General features: G+C 41.1%; 1 protein-coding gene across 1 annotated transcript in view; it reads left to right on the forward strand.

Moving 5' to 3' along the window:
• Positions 1 to 1,582: 1,582 nt before the first annotated feature.
• The window catches only part of LOC144471104 (lachesin), a 170,481-nt gene continuing 144,252 nt past the window's right edge, over positions 1,583 to 27,811 (forward strand). Inside the window, exon 1 of the mRNA XM_078182843.1 lies at positions 1,583 to 2,017. Coding sequence (XP_078038969.1) covers positions 1,882 to 2,017 — 136 coding nt within the window. The 5' untranslated portion in view covers positions 1,583 to 1,881. The remainder of the gene's footprint in view (positions 2,018 to 27,811) is intronic.

A 27,811-nucleotide genomic window follows, 5' to 3' on the forward strand; every position in this document is an offset into this window, starting at 1 on the left:
GCACGCGCGACTGCGGTAGAACCGTATTCCCACGCCATGCATACTTTTCGCGTCTAAAACCAAAAAGAAAAAACAAAAGGAAAAGAGAGGGGGAGAAGAGAAAGGTCCCCGAAACTCGTCTCCGTTCCAGCAGACGCCGGATAGCTGTGCGCGCGGTGCTTAATAATTAACCGGCGAAATGGATATATTAATTCAGCGGAACGATTCCAGGGGAATTCGGCGCCGCGCGCGCGGCGTCGTGTTTCCGCTCCGGTGCGTCGTCGCGGGGTTCGCCATCGGAATTAACCGGTATCATAGGCACGCGACGTCACCGATTACGAGGGGGCCTGGAAGTTGCTTTAACGAAACTCGTTACCTGGTACCAGGGACATCTCTGGAAGCAGGCAAGAGGGATGCGGCGTAGCCAGTCGACCAAGCAGCTGTAACGTCGCCGCGTTGCCAGAAGAACCGGCGCGAGGGGATGAAGCGTCGGGGGAAGGGAGGGAGGGAGGGAGGGAGGGAGGTAGGTAGGAGGAGGCGGACGAAGGGGGTCGCGGGACGGAGAGAGGGTATGTATATACATATATACGTGTGCGCGGGGGACGAAGGAAAGAAACAGGAACTCAAACAGCACGGGGAGACCGAAGAGAAACGAAGGTTGGCGTAGGCCTTCGCCGGTCGCGGAGGGCCGTAGAACGGCCCCGGAGGAAGGAAAAAGATGAGAAGGTGGTCGCCGGGACGTAGGTAGAGAGAGAGAGAGGAGCCGGCATAGACGGGATCCGACGGCGGACAGAGAGAAAGGAGAGAAACCTGGCGAAGAAAAGAGGGGCCGGGAAAACGGACGGAGAAGTCCGCGGGAAGACAGGGCCAGACAGTGATACACAGAGAGAAAGAGGCGTATAAAAGAGGATAGTTCGAGCGAGGGTTAGAGGAGGATGAGGTCGGAGGTGGTGGAGTAGGAAGAGTAGGAGGAGGAGAGATTTGTGAAGGTACGAGAAAGCAGCAGAGGTACCAGCAGTGGCAGCAGCAGTGCCCGGGCATCAGGGCACAGTTTGGTTGGCGCAGGCGCTGGCCGGTAGACGGTTCCTGGTGCGGGCTGCAGGCGGCAGAGGGTAGAGAGAAGCGAGGGAGGTGGATGTCGGAGGGTGCCCGTAGGAAGTTTATCGGCGGCGAGTGGTGGTGGGTGGAAGTGGTGCCTTCGGAGGTGGGGTTGTAGGTAGACGGTGGAGGTGGAGGTGAAAGCAGGAGCATACTCCGTACACCGAGGATTTCCAGGCAGCAGACAGTCTACGGCCCGGGACAGAGGGACCAGGACCAGCCTCGGGAAGGAGAGCTCGTCGTGGACCCTCTTCTCTCCTTATTAATACGCGCCGACCACCGCTGTACTTTTCGAGTGTTTTGGTGGCCTTGAAACTCGGCGCGTCTCATCGCGCTGCTGCCGTTTATCCGTTACGTTTCGCACCGTTCCGTCGCGACGCGGACCGGGGACAACGGGATCCGCGATTCGCTTCCCGAAGGACACTTTACCCTACCGCTGACACGCAGTGTGCTCTCCCCGAGAGGGACAACCGATTTCCGTGTTGTGTGAACCGGATGCGTAGGGGGGTCGGACCTGTTCGGTGCCAAGGGACAGCCAGCCGAAGCCGAGGAACCAGTGGAGATGAGCGCAGTCGTTCGGCCGGGGACTGCTCGGAGCACGTGCCTCGCACGCAGAAGGCGCTCTGAGCGGCATCAGGTGCGCTAATCGGGCACCGATCCGCGAAACAAAGCGAGACCAGTGCAAATTGAACGTTGCCGCTGCCGCTACCGTTGCCGCTGCCGCACCGCGGATCGCCGGTCCCCGACCAAGGTCGTGTTTTCGATATCGCAACGGCTCCCACGATCACTCGATAGCAACCAGGAATGACAGGACGTGCCGTTCACGCGGCAAGAACGGTCTCGATGATCGCGTTGCTCACCTCTCTTCTGATGTTTGTCGGGATCGACGGCATGGGACACGCGAGTGGACACAATGCGGATCGCGTAGTGTTTCATCAAGGTGAGTCGCATCGTGACAGCACGTTCTCACTGATTTCTATCCCGTTTCTTCGTTCGTCTTCTCTTCCATCTTCGTTCCTGTGTCAAGTCTCGCTCGCGGATACCTCTTTTTGAATTATTAATGCGAACTGATCGTTCAATTAACGGGATTACGGAACTATCTACTACCCCCTCTATCCCTTCTCCATATCTCTCTCACCCCTCCTCTCTCTCTCTCTCCTCTCCTCCCTCTCTCTCTCTCTCTCTCTCTCTTCGACGGTAGGCTGCTCGGTATAGATCTATGATCTACCATCACGCAATAATGAGGGTTAATGGGAATTGTAATTGAAGTTCGAGCGAGAGATCCCAACGTTTGTACGTGCAACACAAACGAGTCGGGATACAATAAATATACGGTTAAATTGATCGACTGCCGTGCTGCGCGTTTGCGGCAGTCGATTATGCAAATACTGATTTTTCTAGACGGGTCCGCCGCGCGTTCCAGTCGAATTCAAGCTTTTCTACTTCGCCGAGCGGTTTATCGAATATTTAAACCGCGTTTCAGGCGGTTCCTAATCTGTCAAATTTATAATATTTTCGTTACGAATCTCCTTCGCGTCGCGCGGTGTCCTCTCGTATTCTCGACCATCGGAATCATCGTACAATCGTTTCCGTTCAACTTTAATCATTGTTCGACGCGTGTCCGCGCACGTAATGTTTCATATCGGTATTAACAATCGTGTCGTATCATTTGCGAAATAAAATTCGTCGTTCCCGTCGCCGTGCTAAATGTTGTCGACACTTCGGTAATTGTAACTTCGTCGCATTTTTCGTTTATAAAATGTCTATCGGAAAATCGAAAACAAAGGGCGACGACGGGCGGCACGTTAAGGGATTATTTGCAGTCGGCCAGAGGCCAAGTGGCAAATTGTTGTTTAAACGATTGAAAATCGTGAACAGCGTCCGCGGCCGTCCGTGCGCGCTCGCCGTCGGAACGAAAAATCGTATCGATCAGATCGTGGAAGGATCCCGCGGCGATCGATGCCGCTCGATCTCCGTTAGTTGTGAATTATTAGCTTCCGTGCAGGGAGAGGGGGGAGGGAGGATTGTCCGTGCCGCGCTATCTGCTTCCTGGCGCAAACAAATAGCAACGAGCGGTTGACGCCGTCAAACTCTTTGTGCTCGTCGCTGGACGTCGCCGTTTATAAATAGCGCGTCATAAATAGCCCGATTTCCTTAGGGCGAACGGATCTATTTCATTTGCCGGGCGAAAGCTCGCGCGAGCCCGCGTCGGTCGAGGACCGCGACGGGGTTGGCCCGCGCGCGATAACGCGTATTGACAGCTGAAAAGCGGGCAAATGAATTTTTCATAAATCACCGGCAAATGTCTATCGGCACTCCGCCAGCCCCGACCGACTCTCCACGACGACAACCCCCGCGAGTCAATACGACGCCTACGGTCCGTCGTTATTTATGTTTATCGCGCGAAGGAAGAAAAAAAAAGAAAATGAAATTTCCCTGGAAACGGAATTTAGGCAGGCCCGGGGGGAGAGTCGACGCTCTCAGGCGAACGAAAGTTACGAGCGACGCCTCCGCGCGTGGGTGTGCTCACGTTTTTCAGTTTCAGACGAGGAAGTTCCGTGCGCCGCGGCAAGGCGTTTGACCGTGCGAAGTGTCGAAGTTTTTAATTTTAATGCGGACGGTAAACCCAGCCACCTGCAAATTCATGTCCTCGAGAAATGTTTAACGACCGCGGTCGGTCCGCCGCGCGCCACTGCGACGCCTCCGCTCGTGTGGCTCGTTTTGCATTTGCGAATGATTGACCCTTTCATTGTTCCATACTGAACGGCGGCGATAAAAATTAGTCGCGCGTCGGACGGGACGGATGGTTCCCCGTGAATGGCGGAAGAAGCTGAATGGGGGAATAACGGCGGACGAGAAATTTGAGATTTCGGCACGCGCGGTCTCGCTCGTCTTTGTTTATGCGATTGTAGAACGTTGCTTCGCCGCGTGTTCCGTTTCATTTTCGAGATTATAGGATCGGGTGGGGTTGCATTTTCGATACGTACGCGAGCCCGTGTGTTCGCGTTTGCATTGAACGCCATCGACCGCCACTTTAATCTTGATCCGTATCTACGTGTCCCCGTCGATGATTTATCTTTCATTGATCTTCGTGTTTTATCTGCGCACTTGTACAAAGACAAAAACTGTATGTAACGTTCGATTTAATTATTCGTCGATATTAATATGAATCTTCAAGCAGGCTTAAAAACATACACTCTTTTCCGTGAAATATTTCACTGTAAAAGTATATATACAATTCACATAGAAATTTCATAGAAGGTATACTCTTATTTGTAAAACAATATCATAATAAATTATGCGAGCTTCGGATCGAAAGTTTCTCCTGCGAAAATACGCTGCGGTAATTGCTGTGTATAATTGTTAATCGCCGCGGTTTCACGGATATTTCCGCGAAGAACACTGAATTTCGCAAGAAATACGCCACGAGAACGACTTTTCATGCATCGTAATCAAAAGCACGATAAAGAAACGTACAAGTTGATTAGTATGATACGAACCAGAATTAATTAACTCGGTTTGCGTTTTGTACCATTATCTCTTTCATCAAGTGAACGTAAAACGCGTGACAAAGCACATCCGAGCGGGCGCACTACACAAGATAACGCACAGAAATCTGGCCACTCAAGTATTCCCTTTGTAGTTCTCGTGTGTTTGTTAAGTATCCCCCCCTGTACAGATATGTAGAGAGATTTGTTTAAGATAAAGCTAGCCGGAGATTTCCCCTCCTTAACATATCTTAGCCACTATGAACAATTGCGCTTCGTCGCGAATGATCTTTTTACGCGTCTAAGAAGCAGGATAGGTGCTCGCATTATCGTCGAAGTGTCACGACACATTACTGTAGCAACAAAGAACGGAATAATTGGGATCGACGTGTTTTACAATTTGCATGTCACTTTTACTGTTGTTATTTTTACTTTTACCAACGTGGCAATTGAGAAAATTCTATTTCGAATGCACAAGTATATTGACACTAAATATTTCACCGCTGGTCAAATGACAGGTTTTACAGTTTTTATGTTGCAATCATTGAAATTATAAAGATGCTTCCGTTAAAGAATTTTTTTGATCAGTCGCACGCTATTGTAAAAGTTATGAAAGATTTGAGTAAATTCTATGTAGTAATTCTTATGAGACAAGTTTTGTTAGTCACTTTTAGACCTCAGAAGGTCTAATGTTAAAGATATCACATATAATATAATAACAAAATAACAAAGCAGATATTTCCCAGAAAAATTAAACGTGTAATACATGTCATTGTGTAATAAAAATACTGTGCTTAGAAACCCCTATTAACAACTTAAAAAATGGCAATAGTTAAGTAATAAGACGCCTGTAATTACTTACTGGAACGTTTGAAAATAAAGAAAAATAAATGAACAAATGAATCTATAATTATAGAACGTGAATAAATATTTTCAACAATTGTTTAAAGACAGGCAGTACGTTTCGCTTCGAAACGGGTGCGAAGAACGCGACAATTTAAACAATGTTCATCGAACCAGCGTTCGACGATACGTTGAATATTTTTTTCATGCCCTCCTAATGACTCGGTCTCAGGTTACAGGTATCGCGTGGATCGCGAAAAGTTTCGTTTTCGTTGCAAAGCTGCGCGCCTCGGCCATTTCGTTTCGTCGAAACGGGAGGGGAAAAAAAAACTTATCCCCGCGCGAGCGTGACTATCGTCTGGACGAGAATAAATACGAAATACCGGCGAATAAAACAATAGCAACACCTGGAAAAATTGATTTGCGTCGAATACTGGTTTGTTTTTTACTGGCAAAAATCGAACTTCGCAAATATTGGGTGCTCTGTGCTCAGCCGAGGGAAGCACATTTGCCGAAAAACGCATGGAAAATATCAGGCATATCGAACCGTCGGTTCTTTTTCTCGACACCGTGACGCCGCCGGTCCGAAAAATTTTGTTTTTCGGCAAAAACGCGGCTATGCAGTTTTCCGCGCGGTCCTCGGAACCCGCTACAATTTCGCTAAGACGTTTTCGAGGTTATGCGCGATATTTCAAAGTGATTTTTCGCGCGATGCGGTATCCTTGCAAATAACACGATTTTGTATTTTTTTTACATGATTAAATTAGGTTGATAAGGGTGATCCCGTAAGAGAAATTTCTTACAGCAGATATTCACCTTTTGTTTTTCACTCCTTTTTTATACACGTGTTGAGGGTAGAAAATCGTCTGAAAGCGATGTTAACCCTTTGCAGTCGCCGCCATTTTTACCTCCAGATCCAAAATAATTTTCCAAACTTATAACGTTTCCATTTTGCATAACCTGGTGCATTTTACACATTGTAAAATTTAATTTTGCGACTTGTGCAACAGTTGACAGGCACATAATTTTTTTTATATGTAAGTAAACTTGATAAATATAATTTTGAAAAATTTACAGCGGCGAAAAAGAGTCGCCACTCGACCGCAAAGGGTTAAAATTTTTTACTCGTGTCAATTTCTTGGATTCTCGAATTAATATTTGTAATCTTTTTCATAGTAATATTCGTGCTTTCCGGAACAATTTTACATAGAAATTCCCTTCGGAAGAAGCAAGTAGCATTTTTGTATTTCTAAGGGTATTGCCGAGTGAGCTATAGGCCGCAGTGCCACCGAGCTTTTTGTCTAATGTCTGCTGCGATCGTGTTCGCCGGCACTTCAATTAATCACTAATTTTCTAGATGGAGGAACCGATCTATAATTTATCACACGTTTATCCCCAACATTGAACATCGATTCCGGAGAAATATGACTATGTTCCAATTTTGGCAAACTAAATAATATACCTGTTTCTTGTACGATATCGTAGAATAAGCAACGAATAAACTGCATTATTCTAGATTATTTGTTATCTCATATGTTTATTATCTTAACGACATGGTTTTCTCGAGTCTGCACGAAAGAAGTAAAGTTTGCAAAGCTGTAAAATTGCTATAAACAAACCGCAGTGATTATAATTGTATAGGGAGAGCTATAAAATATTACGTTATTATACTGCTTTTGTGCATGGAACGCTGTGTATTAATAAAAATTAAACAATAACAGCGAAACAATATATAGCAAATTGTATAATATACTTCTTTAAACTCAATAAAGTCTATTAAACATCGAGAAGTTAAAACGAGACTGCAAATTTGTATATAAAATAAGAACCGTCTAACTCAATTATAGGAATTAAAATTAAATAAAAAAATACATAATCGAATAATTTTCATAAATGGAATAAGTTGAAGAGAATACAAAAATGTTTCAAATTTACACTTTGATAGTTTGTCCAATCATTTCCATCAGAAATAATAAAACGACTCGGAGTTTAATCATGACATTTTTATTCGCCCATTGTCCGTTCAAATTGTTCCCGCGTTAATAGACGAGAAAATTGGCAATGTAATCGTCGCACGTCCGACGAAAAATGCCGTCTTAGCGTATCCGTGCTTAATTGTTAGGACAACGGCAGGACACACCGGCTAACCGTGTGTACAGAAGTGTTTAAACACTTACAGACGGAAGTGTTGGTGTTCCCACTTACGTGCCCCCGGCTCTCGTACAATACCGCGACTAATTAACAGTATTGACGCGTTGCTTTGCCGGGATCTCATCTAACTCCGTCGCCTATGAAATTCCGCGTAGGTTAACGCGTGCGTGGAATCGCCGAATAATATAAATTAGGGGGGGGGGGGGGGGGGGGGGGGGGGGGGTGCCTAATCAGACAACCGGTCGGAAAGAAAGTTCTCGGGCGCGGCGTCGGCGTGCATCGCGCCCGCGCAGCATAATAATTACTGTAAACAAAAGAGGAGCGGGCGGAAACGCGTTAAATTTCGTGAGGCCGGAGCGCGCGAGCGGATCACCGTTAATTAAGAGCAAATAGCAGCGACAAGAAAAAGAGCGCGGGAAATTAGTGACTGGCAAGTGTCGCCGTAGTTCGAGGCACGTAAGCCGGCTGCTTAACGAGCGATTCGAAACTTCGCGCTGTTCGAACGGCGAATCGTTTAGCAAAAATACAACTGCGCATTCAGAATTTTATTTATCAATCTTGTAAGCAATGTATCGTTTATGGTGCTTGTCCTAGACGCGTTAGTTTCTCTGGTGATTTTAATGAATCTATGTGAGAGTCTAAATCAATTGTCGGAAACACGATGGTTCGGAAATAATTTTTATACTCTGTCTGTAGTGTCAACTTTTTAGTGAGTTGAAAACTGTCTCACGTCTTGCTTAACTTTTTATGTATGGTGGAGCATAAGTTATACAGTTCAATATTTTATTTAAAGGTTTCCATACAGTTGAATAACTGTAGTAGGCCAAATAAATAATAAAAAAATGTGACTAAATAAGTGAAGTAAATAATTGACAAATAATTGCAAAATGATCGAAGAAATAATTGAAGAAATCATGTGCTACTGTGAATTTTTGTCTTTTACAAGAATATGTATTCTATGCAATTTTTGATGTTTTTTTTAAACCGTTTACCTTGGAGATTTAATGGTGAAGGTCGACCGGCGCTGAAAGCAGGCCCGAAATTCTAATCGTAACGAGTCAAACAGCGATTCCAAGCTGACGAAAAAGCCCTTCTTATTAGGGACGGCGATCTCCTTGAATTTTTATGGGGTCATTACAAAGGGAGATTTCGACCCTCGAATTTATGGTGATTTGGGTAGCGATAAAATTCTTTCTGCTGTCATTTGAATTATATGGAGGACAATGAGAGGTTTGCTAATACGAAAAAGCTGTCGTTCCGGAGGATCGTTAAATTAACCCTTTGCACTCGGATGTCCTGTCGCTAACGACGAGGTTGTTCGTAATTGTAATACCAAGGCTAATGATTTTTGTTTCATACGGTCAAGATAGATATAATTTTATGGGATACTCTATTTAAGGGTAATTATTATTTCCAATGTTATATCGTTTTATACAAAAGATAATTAATGTTTATTTCAATGTTAATCATTTTTGTTTCGTACAATTTATAGGAATACAATTTTATGCATAATTGATATTAAAATCAACGATATTAAAATCATATTTAAATATTAAATAAATAATATATTTAATCATTCAATATGTCACTTGTTACTATACGAATTTATATTGCTGGTTAAACTGAATAATTTTCCGAGCGTAGAAGGTTTATATTATACTGCGAGAAACATATTTTCATATTTTATTTTATCGCGCTTATTGTAACTTCCTTTTATTGTTGTACTGTGTGAATATTCTTTCTATATGCCATGAAATATTATTTTAATATAACAGAACTGGTTTATAATAGAATTTTTCAATTTTGTAAAATTTCAAATATGGATATTTAAGTGCTAGATGAATATTTCCGATTATTTATAGATCTTTTAACTGCCGCAAATTTGTTAAAAAGATTCACGCAACAATAAATCCGATCGCGTTTTCTCTATCGCTTGCTATAGCTGGCGGAAATCTCTCAAGATGCGTTCTTCTAGAATATTCCGCAGATTGGAACGTCTATAAAAACGGTGGGAAATTTTGTTCGTGATTGAATCTACCTAGATTGGAAAATTGAAGCTTCCCCATCCCATTGACTCCCCAAAACTTGGTATACGATTTTTTCTGGTCCGCTGCCAACTTTACAATAATCTATAAGCTATAGCACGGTACCAGTTACTCATTTCTTTTCCACGTGGTACAGTCACATTAATAATCAGACATTAATATTTACACAGTCATTAACAATTACGCAGACGTTAATAATAACACAGTTATTAATATTTATATGCGATTAATTATATATTTATATGTAGAAATCTATTTTTATACTTATTGCTTTGTATGAGAGGAATAAACATTATAATGCTTGTTATAGCACGAAAGAAACCATTCACGGTTATTTCTTAAATTTTAATTATTTTTCCAATAATTTTTTAAGACTTCCCATTGCAAAATCCCTTCTCGGCATAAAATTATCACTTACCAGAATTTATTAATAAGATTTAAACAGTATATATAATACCTATGATTACTTAGTAATTTCTCGAGAAGAAAAATTCCAGTCGCCGCAACATCTAAAAATTTATAATTTTTTCAAAAGCGTCCGAACATTTCTGCGTGCGATATCGTTCTCGATCGTTCACCGGCTATAATCGCCGCTTACAATTAGTCGAGTGGCGCGATCGTCGAGGGCTTCATTTTTCGCGGCCCAGCAAAAATTGTCAGTTCACACAGGCGAGCACGGTTTTTCACGCGACCGGAAAACGCGCCGCTGCTTACCGTATTTCGCAGGGTTTACCACCTCGAACATCTTTTTGTCTCGAGTTTCTTTCTTCCAGCGTCCCCTCCTCGTTCTTCCGGACTCGAACGTGTAAACCGACGCGATTTACATCGCTCGCGCCCGTGAACCCCCGGCACTCCGTTCCGTTTTCACGAACAACGGAACAGACGACGACGACGACGACGGCGGCGACGCCGGTTACCATTCCGCACTCCGGGGACTTTTCCAATTCGCGATTAAGCGAGTGATTGTCGCTCTTGTCTTTTTAATCCTCATTGAATTATCGTACATCGCTCTGCAAATTGGGTCTTTGTTGAGCGGCTCGATAACCGACCCCCGCGCGATTCTTCGTGATTTCAATGCGCCGGGAACTGATAACGAATCCGATCGATATCTTCCTTCCACGAATTTTCGTTTGTTTTTCTTTTATTTACCGTTCTTAATCGCATTAACATTACAGCTCGTTCCTCCCTTCAAATTTTAGCATAAATTTCTATTTCCTTGTAAAATGTAATTTATTGTTTTTCGTTAGGTTATTATCATATTCATATTCAGTTTATTATCATATTATCGTATTCAGTTTGTCCTGATTTTGCTTAAATAGTAGCAGTCTAATAAATTTTATAATACTTTAAAATCTGACGCGTGAGTTGCTAATTTTATACGATTTCATTTTATGCGATTTTATTTCATGCAATTTTATTTCATGCGATTTTGTTTCATCCGATTTCACTTTATTCTATTTCACTTTATTTCATTTTATAATTCTTCTTATGGCGAATGAAATTTCTATTTAACTCCTATGTTCGGTGAAATTAATGAAGATCATTTCGATGATAATCGAGCGATTCGAACAACGGAATAGATTTCCACTTCGCTCCTGTGTTGCGTCCGATCGGACGCAGAATATTTCGATTTTGCATGAAAGGCCCGCGGTTCCGCGCGGTTATAATTGTAAAAAATGTTTTTCCCGTAATTCTAGAGAGCGTATAGCGCGCTCCCGTTAAAGTGGATTGAAATCAAGCGAGATCATGGGGGTTGTTGGCGTTAAGGGCCATCGACGCCGCCCAATGTTCTGCGGTATTATTTTTTCACTATCCGCAAACCGGAAACAAAATCTGTGTTGCATTATGCTTTATAAAAAGCTCGTCGACGGTGATACACGTTTCGAGAAGCGTTGCCGGATAGTTGTTTATTTGTTATTTACATTGTGCACGTTTCACCGAGGTTTCGTCGACGTTTTATAAACAATTCTGTCGAACGCATGCTAAAAAGTAACATCCACGGGAGGCCATTAAATGAAAACGTGTTGACAATCGAAGTGATCGTTAAATGGAAGAAGAATTGTTAATATCTATTCTTCTCTAAGTTCGTTACAAGGAGCATATTTTAAAAAATTATTATTATTCGCTAATGTTTATTTTAATGTTTAACCTTATAAATATACGAAATAAACGGGATAAAATATTAACAGCGGTATGGTAGAATATTATTACGACGCAAAAGACGCAAATAAGATTGACATTAATAGATCGTGTTCCCAATTTTCACAACGAGTCCGAAATTATAGGGCAAGAGGTTACGGAATTCTTTCATTAAAAAAGAAGAGCTGCTTCCACGAAAATGGAACTAAATAAATAGAGTGCGCCTGCATATGAAATATACATATACTATACTATGAATCATCGCAGATACAATAAAATACTTGTGAAGTATTTTCCAACGCACTATACTATCCTATATTATACTAAAATCTAATTAAAATCGGCCTGTTACACTTGCGAACTTACATCGCGTGACCTAATAAAATAAATAGCTATAAGTGCGACAGTTAATTAACGTTTATCTCGACGTAAAGTCGCAAAGGATCGAAAGAACGTTTTTCGCCCGGCAAAAACAAAGTCTTGCCTCCATTTTACACGGGTCCTCGCGGAACGGGAGAACCGTACCGGCCGATTCCATAGATTTGAAGATTGAAGTCACCCTTTTTGTAACGGCACCCATAAAGTTTGATGCGCGAGTTTTCGTTGTCGTTTTATCGCGCTTTAAATGAAAACTGCGCCACCGGTATTAGAATAACGCCGCGCAGAGATCGGTCTGCGTGCCGCGTGTCCGCGTTTAGTGCACTGTATATTTATGCAACGATATTATCTGCGGGGCTTGCGCGGTGGATTTCGCTAAAAATTTAGTGGCACGAATTCGAATTCATCGGCCGGGCTGCCCCGCGCGAGACCCGCCGACCATGCGAGCCGGCCCTGCACTTTCCATTTAAAGCGCAATAAAACAGCAACAAAATGTCATACATCAAATTTTACGGTGCTGTTGCAAAAGTGAGATTGCAATCTTCGAATTTATGGTAGTTCGAGCCCGCGAAGTAAATTCTTCCGACTCCGTGAAGTTCGTACGTGTCGAGGAAGACAGCATTTTCACGTTTCTGTCTGCATTTCGCGATGAACTATTATACTAAACAAAAAACAGAAATAATTTAAAAAAAAAGGGAAAGTGAAGAATTCAGTATTTTAGCACTTTCCACAGCTTTTAAAATATAAACGTTGAGAGTATAAACGTTATCTTATACTTTAAACAATTTTTACCTGCCGTTCGACGAATCTGGGTCACCATTCGACAGTAAAGGGTTAATAGTTAGCTCGAGTATCGTAGTATTCCCATAAATAAAATTCTTTAATATGGAGCAGCGCGTACAAATGCAGTTATATTTGACGCAGTGGTATCCTCGGGTCGGATGACACGCGTGGACAGCGTGAAAAAAGCGTCAAAAAGTTAACCGATAAACAAACTTTCATGGAGAACTAGGTTCCACCGTATCGGGAGCGATTCGAAGTTTTATTGTGAAGTTCTTAGCGGCGGTGCGGTTCAAGTTCTCACTAGAGAAAGAGTCTTACTGGTTGCATTTCCTATTTATCCGATCTCTGAACCTCGATAATCCTGAGGGATCTACGTCCAGGCATTTTCTTCTCCGCATGCTTTATGAATATATCCGACGCGCAAAGATAAAACCCGGCGATCTTCTTGTTTCGCTGCTCGCCCGTCGAACTGGAAACCCAATTTGCGAAACTTTTAACAACCAATACTGTTCACTTAATGCACGTTGACTGTATATTTATATTAACAATAAAATTTATGGAATTTTGTATTATGTTGTAATAAATTCTATTTAGTTAAAAATAATCGGAGCATTTTATTGTTCTTTAACCCTTTGCACTATAATAACGAGTCAGACTCGTGACAAAGATTCCATGGAAGGTCTACTAAATATGAATATTATTAATTTCTTCTTCGAAGTCTAGGAACGGAAGTAAATAAAGAGAATAGAAGAAACAAAGTGATCTGGTCCTATTAAAATAAATTTTAAGGGCAAGTGTTAATTCATGCAACGTGAAAGGAATTGTAGTGCAAGTGGTTAATACCATTTTTATATAATTGTACTCTGTGATTCCTAATAAATAATTTCACTTAATTCTTTTCCCAAATAAATGTTGCATTCGTGCGTTAATCATCCCTATGAAATAATTATAAGATTTTACTAAAACCTCAGATGCTTTCGTGGCAATTTTGCGACCACCGTGCGGTCATCAACGTAAAATTCTGATCCAGCGCGATATTAATCCGCGTAGAATAAATACAGCGATAAATGCAAAAATCACAGGTGCCGCTCGAATTAACCGGCCGTTCGAACGGCGCTCCCGTTGAAAGGTTTCGCGTTACAAGTTCCGGATAAAAATGGCTTCGGTAACATTGTCAAAATGTGGGACAAGAACCAGCGAATTAAACGGGCCGCTCTCGCTTTATAAAGCCAGACCGGTTGTCGCGCAAACGAATGGTGGTTGCCGGCGGCGGGAATTATTTCAATTTTGTCAACGCGATTGGCTCGCGAGCTTCTATTCATCGCGGTCGTCGCGAAAAGGAATTGGCTCCGCCGTGTTCGTTCTTTGACCGTGTAAATCACGCGTTCTCGTACGCGCGGAATTATTCGCGCGAAGAAAGTCGAGCGTCGACCGTGCCTGCGGAACCTACTTACTTATCAACCCTTTGCACTCGAATGGTGCCTCTGAAGCGCCAATAAAAATTGTTATATAATTAACAAAATAGTGTTGACAGTATTAAATACCCTTCTGTTAATAGCGCAACAGTTTTACGAGTTACAAGACTCAATCTCATATAGCAAATTATACTAAATACTATACCACAGCTGGTCAAAATAGCAATTTTTTTAAGCTTTTTTAAAATTAAAATAAGCTAAATTTTAAACTTAAAAATTTAACCCTCTGCTCTTCGAGTGCAGAAGGTTAATCCTCGTTTTGACGGGATCTGGTCGGACGTGAAATTACACGATTCACGGAAAAGTCGCGCGTTGATCATTTTATAAAATATTGTTGGGGCGGTATTGTACCGGAAGTCGCGGCCCGCAAATTAACGCCGGAATCGGCCGGCAAGGATGAGATAAGTGTTCACCGAAATTATAAGGCGAATTCGGCGGAAGTCGTTACGAAAGAAATACAGCACGCCCGGGCCGAGGATCTAAATTCAACGGGGTACCGCAATAACGTTAATTGGCAATGTTACGTACCACGTGTTGCTTTCTTCGACAAAATGCCATAGAGAAAATTTCCGGCCAGTGAGCTCTCGAATCGCATGCAAAATAGAAACATGCCGCGCAGTCGTTCTATCTGCGAGCAGTTTGCCTCCTCTCTCTCTCCCCTCTCCCTCTCTCTCTCTCTCCCTCTCTCTGCTCGTACACGATGCATTTCGCAAACGGTTTTGATAGCTCTGCGAATATTTACCGCATTTGGTAATTGGGAATTTGTTAATACCCTACGGAGAAGTTCGCTCTATATTATCATTTGTGTTGAAAATGCAAGAGTTTATTAGTAAACTAAATATTTAAGGTTTTAGTATTTTACTTTTGTACAATTATTTTATTTTTGTACTGTCTTTAGAGTGAGAATTTTTGCATAAGTTCTCGACGGCCATTTCGTTGCAGCGAGAATAAGGGAAAAAATGCTTGCATATGCATCGAGGGCATTTTATAATTGGAAATTCGTTAATGCGATAAGTTCATTAAACATTGTGATTTCATTTCCATGACGCCATTTTGTTCATTATTGTCATCGTTTCGTTACGGTGACAGTCAAAGGTAAACTTGTTTTACCAACTGGAATATTTCTCATTAGAAAAATGAAATGTTTGTTAATATACACATATATTCTAATATATTATTGACTGAATTACAAATATAAATTATTCCTATTTTTACTTATAAATAGCTAATAAAACACGAGCTCGAATTATTACCAATTTTTAAGAATACATTTTCGCTTGCTATTATTATTTATTATTGCACTGTTATATTATTTTCAACCTACCAGACCCACTCTCTTCTCACTTAATTTCTTATCGTCTTCATAGACAGCGTTTTATTCCAGTCGCGATCGAGGCAGTCAATTTTTACTTTGGAAAAAAGCGGTGACCCAATAATTCAACGGAAGATCGAATATTTTCCTGGATAACGCGCCGGGAGGGGGGGGAGAGTACGAAATTACGAATAAAGCACAATCTGTTGAATGAAAATGCGAAGCGAAACTGGGTGAAATATTAGGGGTGGATCTTTTGTGTAACGGTTCCCGAGGACCGTACGAGGGTTAAATTCGGAAGGGCGTTAGGCGGGTCGAGGAAACCGCCCCTAAGACCCCGGTCAAAAAATAAAGGATGTTAGAACGGGAATTTTTGCCGCATTCATCTTACAATCCGGGAGCTGTCCCTACGTGACTACCACTTGTCTTTGTCCATAACGAATGTTTTTACGCAAAGCCACGCCTGGAAAACCGTGGCCAAGATCTCTCCTCGGCCGGGGTTACTTCACGCGTAACAAGTACTATTTCAGACCTCCATCCGAGCGAACATTTTCAAATTCTGCCCGGGCGTTCGTTTGTTCGATAACCGGGCGAGGGTTCGCGATATCGTTAAATTCTGCTGAAACGTCAGTATTTACTTTAATTATTAAGTTATTTAGCAGAGTTCGCGCATCGACATGTTACCGAAACACGCGCCATTGTTCGTTTCCGCGCAAAGTAGCCTGATTAACCTTAATGTTACATTCATTATCGTATTGTTCCCGCGACCTATACATTGTTACTGTATTGTTACGACTGTATTGTTACGTTCGTTTCAAGAATGAATATAAAAAATAATCCTTATTATTACAATTCTTATTAACTGCAAATATTGTGTATTTTTCACAGAGAGACCTTTGCAATCAAATTCGAAAGACACCGAAAGAACTTGAGAATATTTTTATTTTATATCTAAGATATTGAAATTATTAACAGAGGAATTTTTATTCGTCACAAAAATCCACGGTTTAACTTGAAAAATCGAGCAAACGAACGCGTTCGAAACGACGGTCGCGCGAAAAATAGACGAAGCGTTTTTACGTAGCGTATACATTCCGGAAACGACACGATAGTATTACTACAAATATTTGCGTAAAACCGACGCACAAAAGAAGCATCGATGCGCCTAGTCTGCAGTCACGGAAGAATTGGATGGGGAGCGGGGTGCCAATCGCGGGAGTCAATTTGTGAAATGCTTTAAAACGTTGCGATGTATTTATCCGGAAATAAACTGTGTACTTTACATTGAACAAAACAGCAAAAGCGCGGGTTTCTACGTTTTTTTTTTCATACGGATAAACGCGAAAGCGTCGAGCCAACACCTGAATAAAAGCGTGCGCGGATAAAGATGGCTCTTGCTCACCTCGACGCGTTTCACCTGTTTAATTCTACGAGACAATGTTTAATCGACTGTTCGTATACACGGATTTCGATTCCCGTATTCGAAACCACGATGGTGTCGCGAACTTGCTCGAGTTCTCCGCGACGAATTTCTCGAAGCTCTTTTCCAGCGCTGATTGTCGGCGATACGCGCAGGCATGGTTCGAGGGTGGCGGCGGCTTTTTTTTCCCCGAGGTCTCTCGGCGTCCCGCGGAAGGGTAACTTTTCCGCACTCGTTTATGCGCGCACAGGAGCAGCTCGCACATGGGAACAAGTTGTACGGGTAAGACAACAGTTTATCTTGCGGCGATACAGAAGCCAGTCGGAGAGAACGGAAAGTAGACGCGGGGTCGACGGCGCACGGATCTCCGTTTAAGGGGTGAAAAATATTTTCTCACTGAAATTGTATATTTATATACGACCTTTTAATACTTTGCAAGACGTCCTTCGTATATTCTTGTAAAGATTGAATAAGCCGCGGAATCTACATTTAAACAACATTCATAGCAAATTAATAATATAGCAAAATAATAATAAACTAAAATATATAAATAGAATGTTGCAAGCGTTGAAGCTGTTTATAACTCGCGAACAACGAAATAGCAATTAACGCGCAGCAAATTATTAAATAATTGTAATACGTTGGCGCTGAGGCTCTAACCTATATAAAACCAAAAGGAACGCGTCTCGCGTAATTGAAAAATTAATTAACAATTGAACGTGTTTAATTGGATATAACTTAAGAAACTCGATTGAAACAAATGAAAGAATTAGAAATAATGTGAACATTTTAGTGCGATTTGGAACACTTGTAATAAAATGTTATAATAAGTAGCGAGCATTGACCTACACGTTCAATTAGCTGTCAGAGAAGATATTTTGATTGCGAGGCTATTTTTACGAAACGACCTTCTTCCGCGTTTTCGGGGTAAACGCTCCGATGTGCGGCAGCGGAAGCGACGGCGGTGGGGCGGCGCGGGGGAGATGAAGAAAGAGTTCAGAGGGTAAGAAAGCGAAGGTGTGCGACGACTCGACCGCGGGAAATCGCCGTGCGACGGCGACGGCGACGTCGCTCCGCGACCTACTTCCGCGGAACAAGTCAGAATCCCGGATTCGTTATTAAGAAAACTTCGATGCCGGGCCCGGGGTATGAATTTCCCCCGGACCTCGTGAACGTGTAAATGGGGGGTGCTTCGGCCTGTCAAATTTATTTCTGTCGCCCGGGCGAAAATTTGTAACGCTGCGTACGCCGCGGCTCTCGCCGCAACGGCCGCGTTTTTCTTCGGCCGAGACAATCGGAATCGGTTCCACGGTTCTAACGAGAATTGGATTTCGCCGATCGATTTCGTAAGGCCGCCCGCCCGATTCTTATGCAAACGAACATCTTTCTGTATGTATTTAACCTTTGCGCCCGATGGCCCTTTAGCCGGCGACGCGCGCCTCCTAGAATCTCGACGACGGATTTCGAAGCTCAAACATCCGGCAGGATATCGAAAATTAAATTCACCGTCTTAGCTTAATAAAATTCTTGATTCTTATCTATTCACTTTATTTAATTTCACAAAATTCTTAATTTATTTACTTTAATATAATAATATTCATCATCTTTATTTATTGATTTGTTTACTATTAATATAATAATATTCTTGATTTCTATTTATCGATTTATTTATTTAAATTTAATAGTATTTTGTTTTAATATTCTTGATTTTTGTATATTCATTCATCTATTTTAATTTAATAATATTCGTAATTTTTATTTATAGTTTCAATTGTTCCAATTAACCTCTTCCCGTGCCATTTAGCTCGACGAAACTCGGGGCCCGAGCGGTCCGCATCAACGCGCGCTAAACAGACCAGACTGATGTTTGTAAACAGTCGCAATACGATCCGAAATGTAGATGGCCGTAATACCTGTGATATAGTCAATTTTACGCGATACTGGAGTTGAGGAAGTAAACTCTAATGCTTCTACGTTTATAGATATTTATTTATGTTTATAAATGCCTTATTCGCTTTGCAACTGGCATAAACACGTCACTATCAGAAGATTCGTTATCACGGCCTTCGCTAAACACTTTTGTACCTTGCATTTTGAAGGGGTTTCTTAAATTTTAATAATTGAACTGCTTCGTAACAGCAACGACAAGAATCGTGACTAACTGTTCTGAGGTACTGAGAGGAACTAACATTCAGTCACGAGCGTAACGGGCAAAAAATCAGTCCGCGAGCTCGGCTTGTTATGTTTACGTTTGGCCCAAGTATATGTTCGTGACTCAGACTCGCGATGTTTATGTTGGGCCCAAGTAACTGTTCGCGAGTCTGACTCGCGATATTCATGTTTGGGCAAAGATCTTCATCGCGAGTCTGACTCGCTAAGGTACGGGAAGGGGTTAATACAATACTTGATTGCTACTGTATTTAACGATTTTTTTATGTTAATTAAGCTAACAAATTTTAAACAATTTAACAGTATCTCTAAGTTTCTCTAATATCATCACGTGTTCCTTCTACCCATTTGTAACATAAACATTTGCAATTAAAATCAACTTAACCAAGATATTAATTTTTATAATAGCATTAGATACAAATTATCTAATGAAATTAACAGTATTTTATATTTCGAATATCTCCGTGGAATGATTATGCTCGTGCTTGTAATCGGGACGAGTGTTTTCGAGTTTCAATGAGACACGATTGCTATAAAATCTGGAAATACAACAAGGATTCAAGGAAGAGGAATTTTCCAAGCGCGAGAGTAATAGGTATTTAGACAGCGTTCCTCGTTTCCGCGGCCGAATCGACCGTCAAGTTTTTCCGCGAGATTTAAGAAAATGTACGGGTGTTGTTTTTTCGAATATTAAAACTACATACTGCGCGGCGGCGACGGCGGCGTTATTTTCGCGGGGCTCGAAAGGAATTTTCTACGCGGACGAAATAAATCGGAAACGTGCAATATAAGTTTTACTTATGAAAGTTCGTGTTCGAGAAAATCGAATTTGAGAATTCATGGAGCAGCCGTGCGCTTTCGAATATCGTATTCGTGACTGCGTGTGTTCACCGCTTTTGCCCTCCCCCGAAGGCGCGAGATAAGATATTACGGAACTATTTACATTAAATCAAGCGGCACGGTCATTATTCTACGCGGAAATTATTTACGGGAAAAATCGGGCAGCAGCTGATCTTAAATTCTCAAATTATTCCAGTGGCAAATTATAAAATGGCGAAATACTATCGCATTAATACCTTGCACAGAGAACCGTGCTTCGATTGTTTCATAAATAACAATGAACGATAATAACTTCTGCATTAAATATTATACGGCAGATTTACAGTTTTCTTTAATTTTTAATGAACGATCCGACGATGTTGTATTGAATTGATATCATAATAATTGTTATTTTGTAAACTCGCTGCGATGAACTGCAATTTCGAGAAATTCGAGAACCGCTTTCAAATAGTCGATTTAATATTTCAAATTTAATTAATATTATTTAATCGAAAGTGGTTAACGTTTTGATTTTAAATCACCCGGGCAACCTATATGTTCTAGGAAAACTAATCTCTATCAGGCTAAAGTTTGACACGCAATCCGCAAACGCAATCTATATTGTGCTGTTCTACGTGACAGCACACAGAGCGACTGACGACAACTCTGTGGCTATTTTATGATTTTCGGCGTCATGGAGAATTACTATTTGTTTATTACTATTTATGTTCTACTTTTTTCCCAACTTCTCATAAACTAAAAGTTGACGTAGTTTATCGGGCTGTGGGTTTTATACATTTCCTTTTTAAACTCTTTCAATATGTATTTTTTAAAAATGATTAAGTCGAAAACAAAGCGTTCGAGACATGAGATGAGTTTGATAATATTTTTATATTTCTTGATAGTCTGTTTATTTTTATGTAAAAGGGTTTTCTTAGGTTAGAAATCGTTTACTGATATTTAAGAATTTTTCTAGCATTTTAAATTGCAACTATGCAACTGCGCACACAAATCCATGGTCTAATTACTATATATTCTATTTCACTTATTCGTTTATCTATAAAATTTGTATTCTATATTTTCTATAAAATTTATGTTCTATATTTTCTATAAAATTTATGTTCTATATTTTCTATAAAATTTATGTTCTATATTTTCTATAATTTATATTCCATATTTTATTTATATTTTATTCATAATTCCTTTTGAAGAAATTCGAAAACGGATCCGATTTTTCGGCGACAATGGATCTCGTGAATCGGTTCTCTCGGAAGTATTCTCACAGACTCCGAAGAATGCTTTCATTACCCCGCGGGAGCGTAGCTGGAATTTGTCTTAATTACAACTTTAGCTGTTCGAGAGTTAATCATCTTGAACGTTTTCCGTTTCGACTTGCTCGATAATCACGCGGCTTGATTCCCGTTGACAGCCCTCTAAAATCTATTGTCTCGCATTGTATCGCAATCCAGCGTTGTTCAAGTTTCCGATTGGACACTTCTTTTTATAATATCGATCAGCCGGCGAATGAAGACTGACTGGTTAATGAGAATCTTGATGAAGAAATTTAATATCGCTCGATATTACGGTTCGCCTGTGTTGGAAGGGCCCCTCTCTCTTCACGGAATCGCATGTTAAAGGACAACAGGCGATACGCGTGTACGCGCGCGCGCGCGAGCGCGCTCTCTCGTACATGTATACACTGTGCACAAGTCCCGGTTAGGAAACAAGTTTTCGCTTTATTAATTTTCGTCGAGCAAGATTTTATTGAACTTTATGCGAGGGAACAACTAAATCCCACTGTCAACAAAATAAGACGCGCAAATGTATCTTAATACTTCCGGCGCCACTGTAATACGAAACCAATAAAGCCGAGCGGATAATAAGGCTTCCCCGCTCTCTTCGGAATTCTGCTATGTACAACGAAGCAAATTGTTCGCCGAGTTTAATAATAAGAATTGTTGCAGTGCCCGTTGTTCGCGACTGCGAATTCGCGATGAGATTGGTTGTTACGTAACTGTATTATGCGACGCGACGTGCAAGGTGTTCGCGGGCTGCGGATTCTTACGCAGAGCCGCGTGAGACTTTTCGTCCTGGAATTACAATTATGCGAGAGCCGGAAATATTTATTCCATTGGTGGAATTGCTGGAAAAACCCTTCGCTGTGCCATTTTCTTCATAGTTGCAACGATTAGAAGGTTTTCGATTGTAATATTTTCTCAGAAGCAAAAAGACAATTTAGATTTATCGCGTGTATACAGTCGCTTCAATGTTTAACCCTTTGCACTACGACTTTTTTTCACGCTGCGTTGTTTAGTAATTATTTGTCCATAAAACTATCCTTAATAGAACCAGATAATTTAAAAAAAAAAGAATTTTATAAAAAAAGAATCATCAAAAATTTTAATATTAACAATTTCCTTAGAATGTCATTTTACTTTTCATCAATATATTGAATGTAAATGAGCTCCTTTATTTTTAATAATGGAATATTTGGATCTATTTTCGCAATCGAAACAATTTTGATCTTTTAAAAAAAGCCAGTCTAAAAGTCAGTCTAATTATAATCTAGTTGCGCGAAGTCATTCACGCGCGGCTGAAATGCGAGAATGGTTATTCTTTGTTGCAGGTTGGGCACCGAGAAGTTATACGGTTGCCAATATCCCCGAATCTTTGATACGGCCAGCTATTTCCATTACGCGGTGCTCCCATTGAAAGAATTCAACTTCTCCGCAATCTGATCAGTGTTGGTTCAGGCTCCGCATCCACTAGAATAGCCAAAGCGTCGTTGTTAAATTACGGCGCAACCAGGAACGCGGATTATCCTCTGCGCTGTTACGTCCGCTTTCGAAAACCCTTCAGACCCACTTCTGAGCAATCTCCAGCGATAACGATTTCATTACTTTCTTAAACAACCAACATTTTTTTCGAACCGTTGTTTGCGTTTGTTAATGTACGGCGAACTTTAATTAGTCTCGAAGAACAATCGGACCGATCCGACCCGGGCACGCCCTGGAATTTCGTTGCTGATTTTCGTTTGAATGCACGGTAGATCCTCGATCGGCCGGACTCTACTTTCCTTGAACTTTGTTACTTCGATTTTACCGTCATTTTGAGACACCCTGTATATTGTATTCTCTGCAATCTATTAGACTTTTTCGTTTCTTTAGTTTATGCTAAATTTGGTAGTCAGTGATGGCTGCTCGAATAGAAGATAGACGTCGATAACATGAAAAATGGCGACATCTTGAAATTTAATTATCTAGCTTTTGTATTGATTTTTCAGCATTGGGTGTCTAAGAGAATATTAACCCTTTGCACTCGAAACCATTTTATGTCTGAATAGAAAATAGAAAATTACGGTCTCTGAAATAGAAAGAACTTAATAACATTAAAATTATCTTGTCGAATTCTTGATCTAACGATTTTCAGCGGTGCCACAGATTCGAGCGCGAAGTGTTGAAAATTTGATTCGAATGATACGCGCCGGGAAGAGTCTACGATTTCAACGGTTTGCAAATAAAATATACGCTATCGATCATGCCGAGCGACGTGCAATATTCAATGCGAAGATATCCGCTGGTTTATTCACGTCCGCGCGGCCCAATTTCCGGCCTAATTATAATTCCCTGTTAACAAATCTGTAAAGGCCGTGGCGCGCGGACCCCGTCAGTTCCGCCTAATTCTTGAAAAATTAATTACCGTCCGTGTCGCGTCGAAAAACTTCCCTTCCATGTCGCCGAGTATTCGAAACTTGCCCGGTCGTACACAGCCTTTTGTGACCGACTGTAAAGGGTCCGGAGAAAATTAATTAATTATTTTTACCGTGAGGAGTTACATCTCGCTTTAGAGGGCCCTCCACCCCTTCCCCTGAATAATTCCGGCAAGTTTTCCGAAGGTCGCGCGAACTTTAACGGTTCCCACCGTGGAAAACTGCATCCGTTTCCGAATTTTGCTGGCGGCGCTCCGCAGCCGATTCGCATAATTTTACATCGCGCGACTTTGTTCCCGGCTACGCGACGGGGAAACTTTCCGGCGGCAATAAGCTTCGTTACATGCAATGCCTAATTTCTCCGGGCCCCGATAAGGACGTCGCGGCGGCCATTTTTTTACGCCGCCGTATTTTTTAATATTTTCGGCCGAGTCCGGGATCTTTATGGGGGAGACACGTTAAACATTTTACGGCCGCTTCTAAGGACGGCGAACGAGAGATAAGGTGGGGGGCGGTTAGGGGGGGTAGGGCGAGGAAAGACATACCTCGCGTTACATCCGCCGTGCCACTGCGGATTCTCTGTTTCATCAGGCGCAAAATTTCCGTTCCTCCGCTGAATTCTTCTTTCATTTTACTTCGCAGATTTCTTCTTCGGGGCCCCTTTATACCGGTATCGTTCGCGCCGATCGTAAAACATATTCCTCTCCGTTCGGGGAGGTATCTCCTGGCTGCGGCCCGCTGCGCCCAGTGTCCTGGAGGATTTTTATTAATAATTGCTGCGATCGCTTGAATTCGTTTGTTTATTCCCCGTCGACACCGGGATGCAACACCGGCCGTAAGATAACTTTTTACGGGCTCGGATTAAATCAGATTTACTAAGTACCGGCGGAAAAATGGCCCCTTTGATGGCGGCTTTAAACGGGGGGACTGTGGAATTTCTCTTAAACGTGTATGCGCTTCTGACTAAATAAATGTTTGGAGAACTATTGGTCGTTCCTGCTATTTACAACCCTTTGTATTTTTTTTTATTAGGGAGGGGGAATTTTGTATTATTAGTATTGCCATTATATGTAGTAAGGAGCATTTTTATGCGTAGAAAATTTATTCTTCATTTTTTAAATCTAAACTTTGTTGGTATAAAAATTATTTTGATTAAAACAATTTTATTGGTGCCTCAGAGTCATCAATATCATATATAAAAGACTATATTAAATACATTAAAGATATTATATATAAAAACTAAACATTAAAGTATAAACAATAAGTATATAAACTAAAAGTATAGTTACTCAGTATAACTATATAGTAAAAACATAGTATATGCATAGGTATATTAAAAGAATATTATAACTTGTCTGTGTCTACAACAACTACCAGTAAAACATGACGTCAGCTTTCGATAGGAACAACATAACGTTTTGCATCGTCGTTGCAAGTTCAAGAGATGTTCGATGCCCGTACATCCGTAGACCGTGCTCTCGATACACCGGAGGGGATATTTGTAGAATTTGTCAAGCTTGCGTACGATACAATAGCAGAATTATCCGCGCGGAGAAATGTATACGCACGATGTAATGCCCGAGACACCGGAGATAACATCATCAATTTATATCGATTTGCAACCGGATCGCTACAGGTGCTCGTTACGCCCCATCAGTTATTTTACGAAAAGGAATTTTTGTAACCGGTCTCTCGCCGGTCCGTGTTTGTCTGAACAATTTCCGTGCTCTTGTTGCGCTCTTGTCAGCGGCACGTGCACACGCGGCGCAGCTACGCGCCCAGGGTTATTTGTGATCCCGTAAATCTGACTTATAAATTAATAGCAATAATAAATATTGTACGTCGGTAATCGATTTCAGGAATTCTCTTATCGCCCTTCCATAAATCCTCTTACTGCGAACGGACGAAAGTGAAAATGTACAGCGCTCGCTCGATTCGTTACAATGGGAACGTCGTCGCAAAATTAATTCGATAAATTGTACAATGGAAAGTATCGGTGAAAGATAGTGTCGAAGTTGAGATCGATCGATGGATGCATGAATTGTCATAGGCACGGGAGGTTTCGGGAGGATTATCATTGTACACGTGTTCTTCGAATGATAAATACGCTGTTTATTATTTTTACACAATATATATGTACAGGCAAATATAAATGATATGTAAATACTATAATAGATAATATAATAATATAAAAAATATAAAAAATATATAAATATAAATATGAATACATTTATATATAAATATAAATATAAATATAATATCATTGGTTTAACCTTTGCACTCGAAGCCATTTATTACTAAATCCAAAATGGTTTCTACAATATTTCCAATTTACATAACTTAGTCCATTTAAAGTAATAATTCTAAAAAAGTCCTAAAGTAGTCCCCGAGTATTCCTGCATTCCTTTGTTTATTCAAAAAATATCACCATGATATTCATTAACCCCTTGCCATACTTTAACGAGCCGAACTCGTATTGGAAATCTCTAATAAGTTGTTAGGTTATGTAAGAATGAAATCTTACTCTCTTCTCGTCAATATTTAAACTATAATATAAAATAAAATAAATATAATTAATACATAATAAAATGCAAATGAAATTAATAAAGAAAAGAAAAATAAACATAAAATTCCTTTTCCTTCTAAGAAATTAGTGCGATCGAAAAAATTCTAATCACAGTAATTGCAAAGAAAATGGTACGGAAAGTGGTTAATGCCGACACGTTCATATTTATTTGATCCGCTTCGCTCGACATTCGATTATTCTTTCGCGAATTCTTGCGGCCTCGGCGGAAACTGCTTCTGTCTTTCGCGCGAGGAATGTCCCCGGTGTTTCCTCTAGTCAGTAACACATCCAACGCGATTTCGGGTATCCCGCGACGCTCCTGGCAATCACTTTGGCATATCGCGTGGGCGTCGCGGCGTGGTTCCGCGCGGAGAAATTTCGCGGTGGCACCTTTCCGTTCCCTGACACCCCGTTTCCCCCGGCATAACCGCGGATCGTTGATAGAGGGGATCGAGTAGATCGCGCACTGTCTCTTGCGGCTGGGTGCACGGTTCTTTAGAAATTTCGCACAACGTATTTGTACCGACCGGTTATTATCGCGCAAACGGATGGCTTCGCGTCTATTAACACGTTCCCTGCTTAACATACGTTTCGCGAAACTTACCTCGCATGCCTGGCGTGCTTAGGCACGCTATTCTAACGTAAAACGTATCCCGTTAAGGGCGCTCGATTCTCTGCGGAACTCTGCGTGATCCGCAGAAATGTCGCAAGTAAAAATGCTATAGTTTTACGATTTGATACTCGTGTCAGAATTATGCATATTTTTAGGGATATATTTCTGTGCGATGCATTAGTTTTTCATTTTTATTTTAAAAGATCTGTTTATCTTGTTCTCGATATATAGGGTGGTCCATTTTGTTTTAGATCATAATTTTGTTGTTAATGATTTTACGAATAAATGTCCAAGTGATAATGCGATAAATTATAATGTGATTAAAAGTAAATTAAATATTATAAAAATGAGAATTATAATATTATATATCACGATATATTTATATATATTATTTACATATGTATTATATTATCTACGCTTGCTGCCTCATTTCGCAAATTGAATTTCCGCACGATAAACATTTACTATTCTAAGAAGCCGAAAACAATGTACGTATTTTAAAATATAATACATTTTATACGTGCATCGAACACGTGTTACACGTGTTTAAATAAATTAGGACCGTGTTCTCGCAGAAAACGCGCGAGAACCGTGCCGCATTGTTGGAATGCATTAGTGTCCTCGACATATTAAACAGCAGTTTACTGCAATCCGCGGAAAAATGTGCTCGGGGAAGTGTACTTTCCGTGGGTATAATAACCTCAGGTACGCTTCAAAAGTTATAGCTGCATTTTCTGCAGGAAAAAGGATTTAAAGGACCGCGAGTGGCCATCGCAATTGTGGAAGCTTTATTCTATTTAAAAGCTTCGGAGCATTTTAAACAA

This window comes from Augochlora pura, chromosome 6, assembly GCF_028453695.1.
Source record: "Augochlora pura isolate Apur16 chromosome 6, APUR_v2.2.1, whole genome shotgun sequence".
NCBI lineage: Eukaryota > Metazoa > Arthropoda > Insecta > Hymenoptera > Halictidae > Augochlora > Augochlora pura.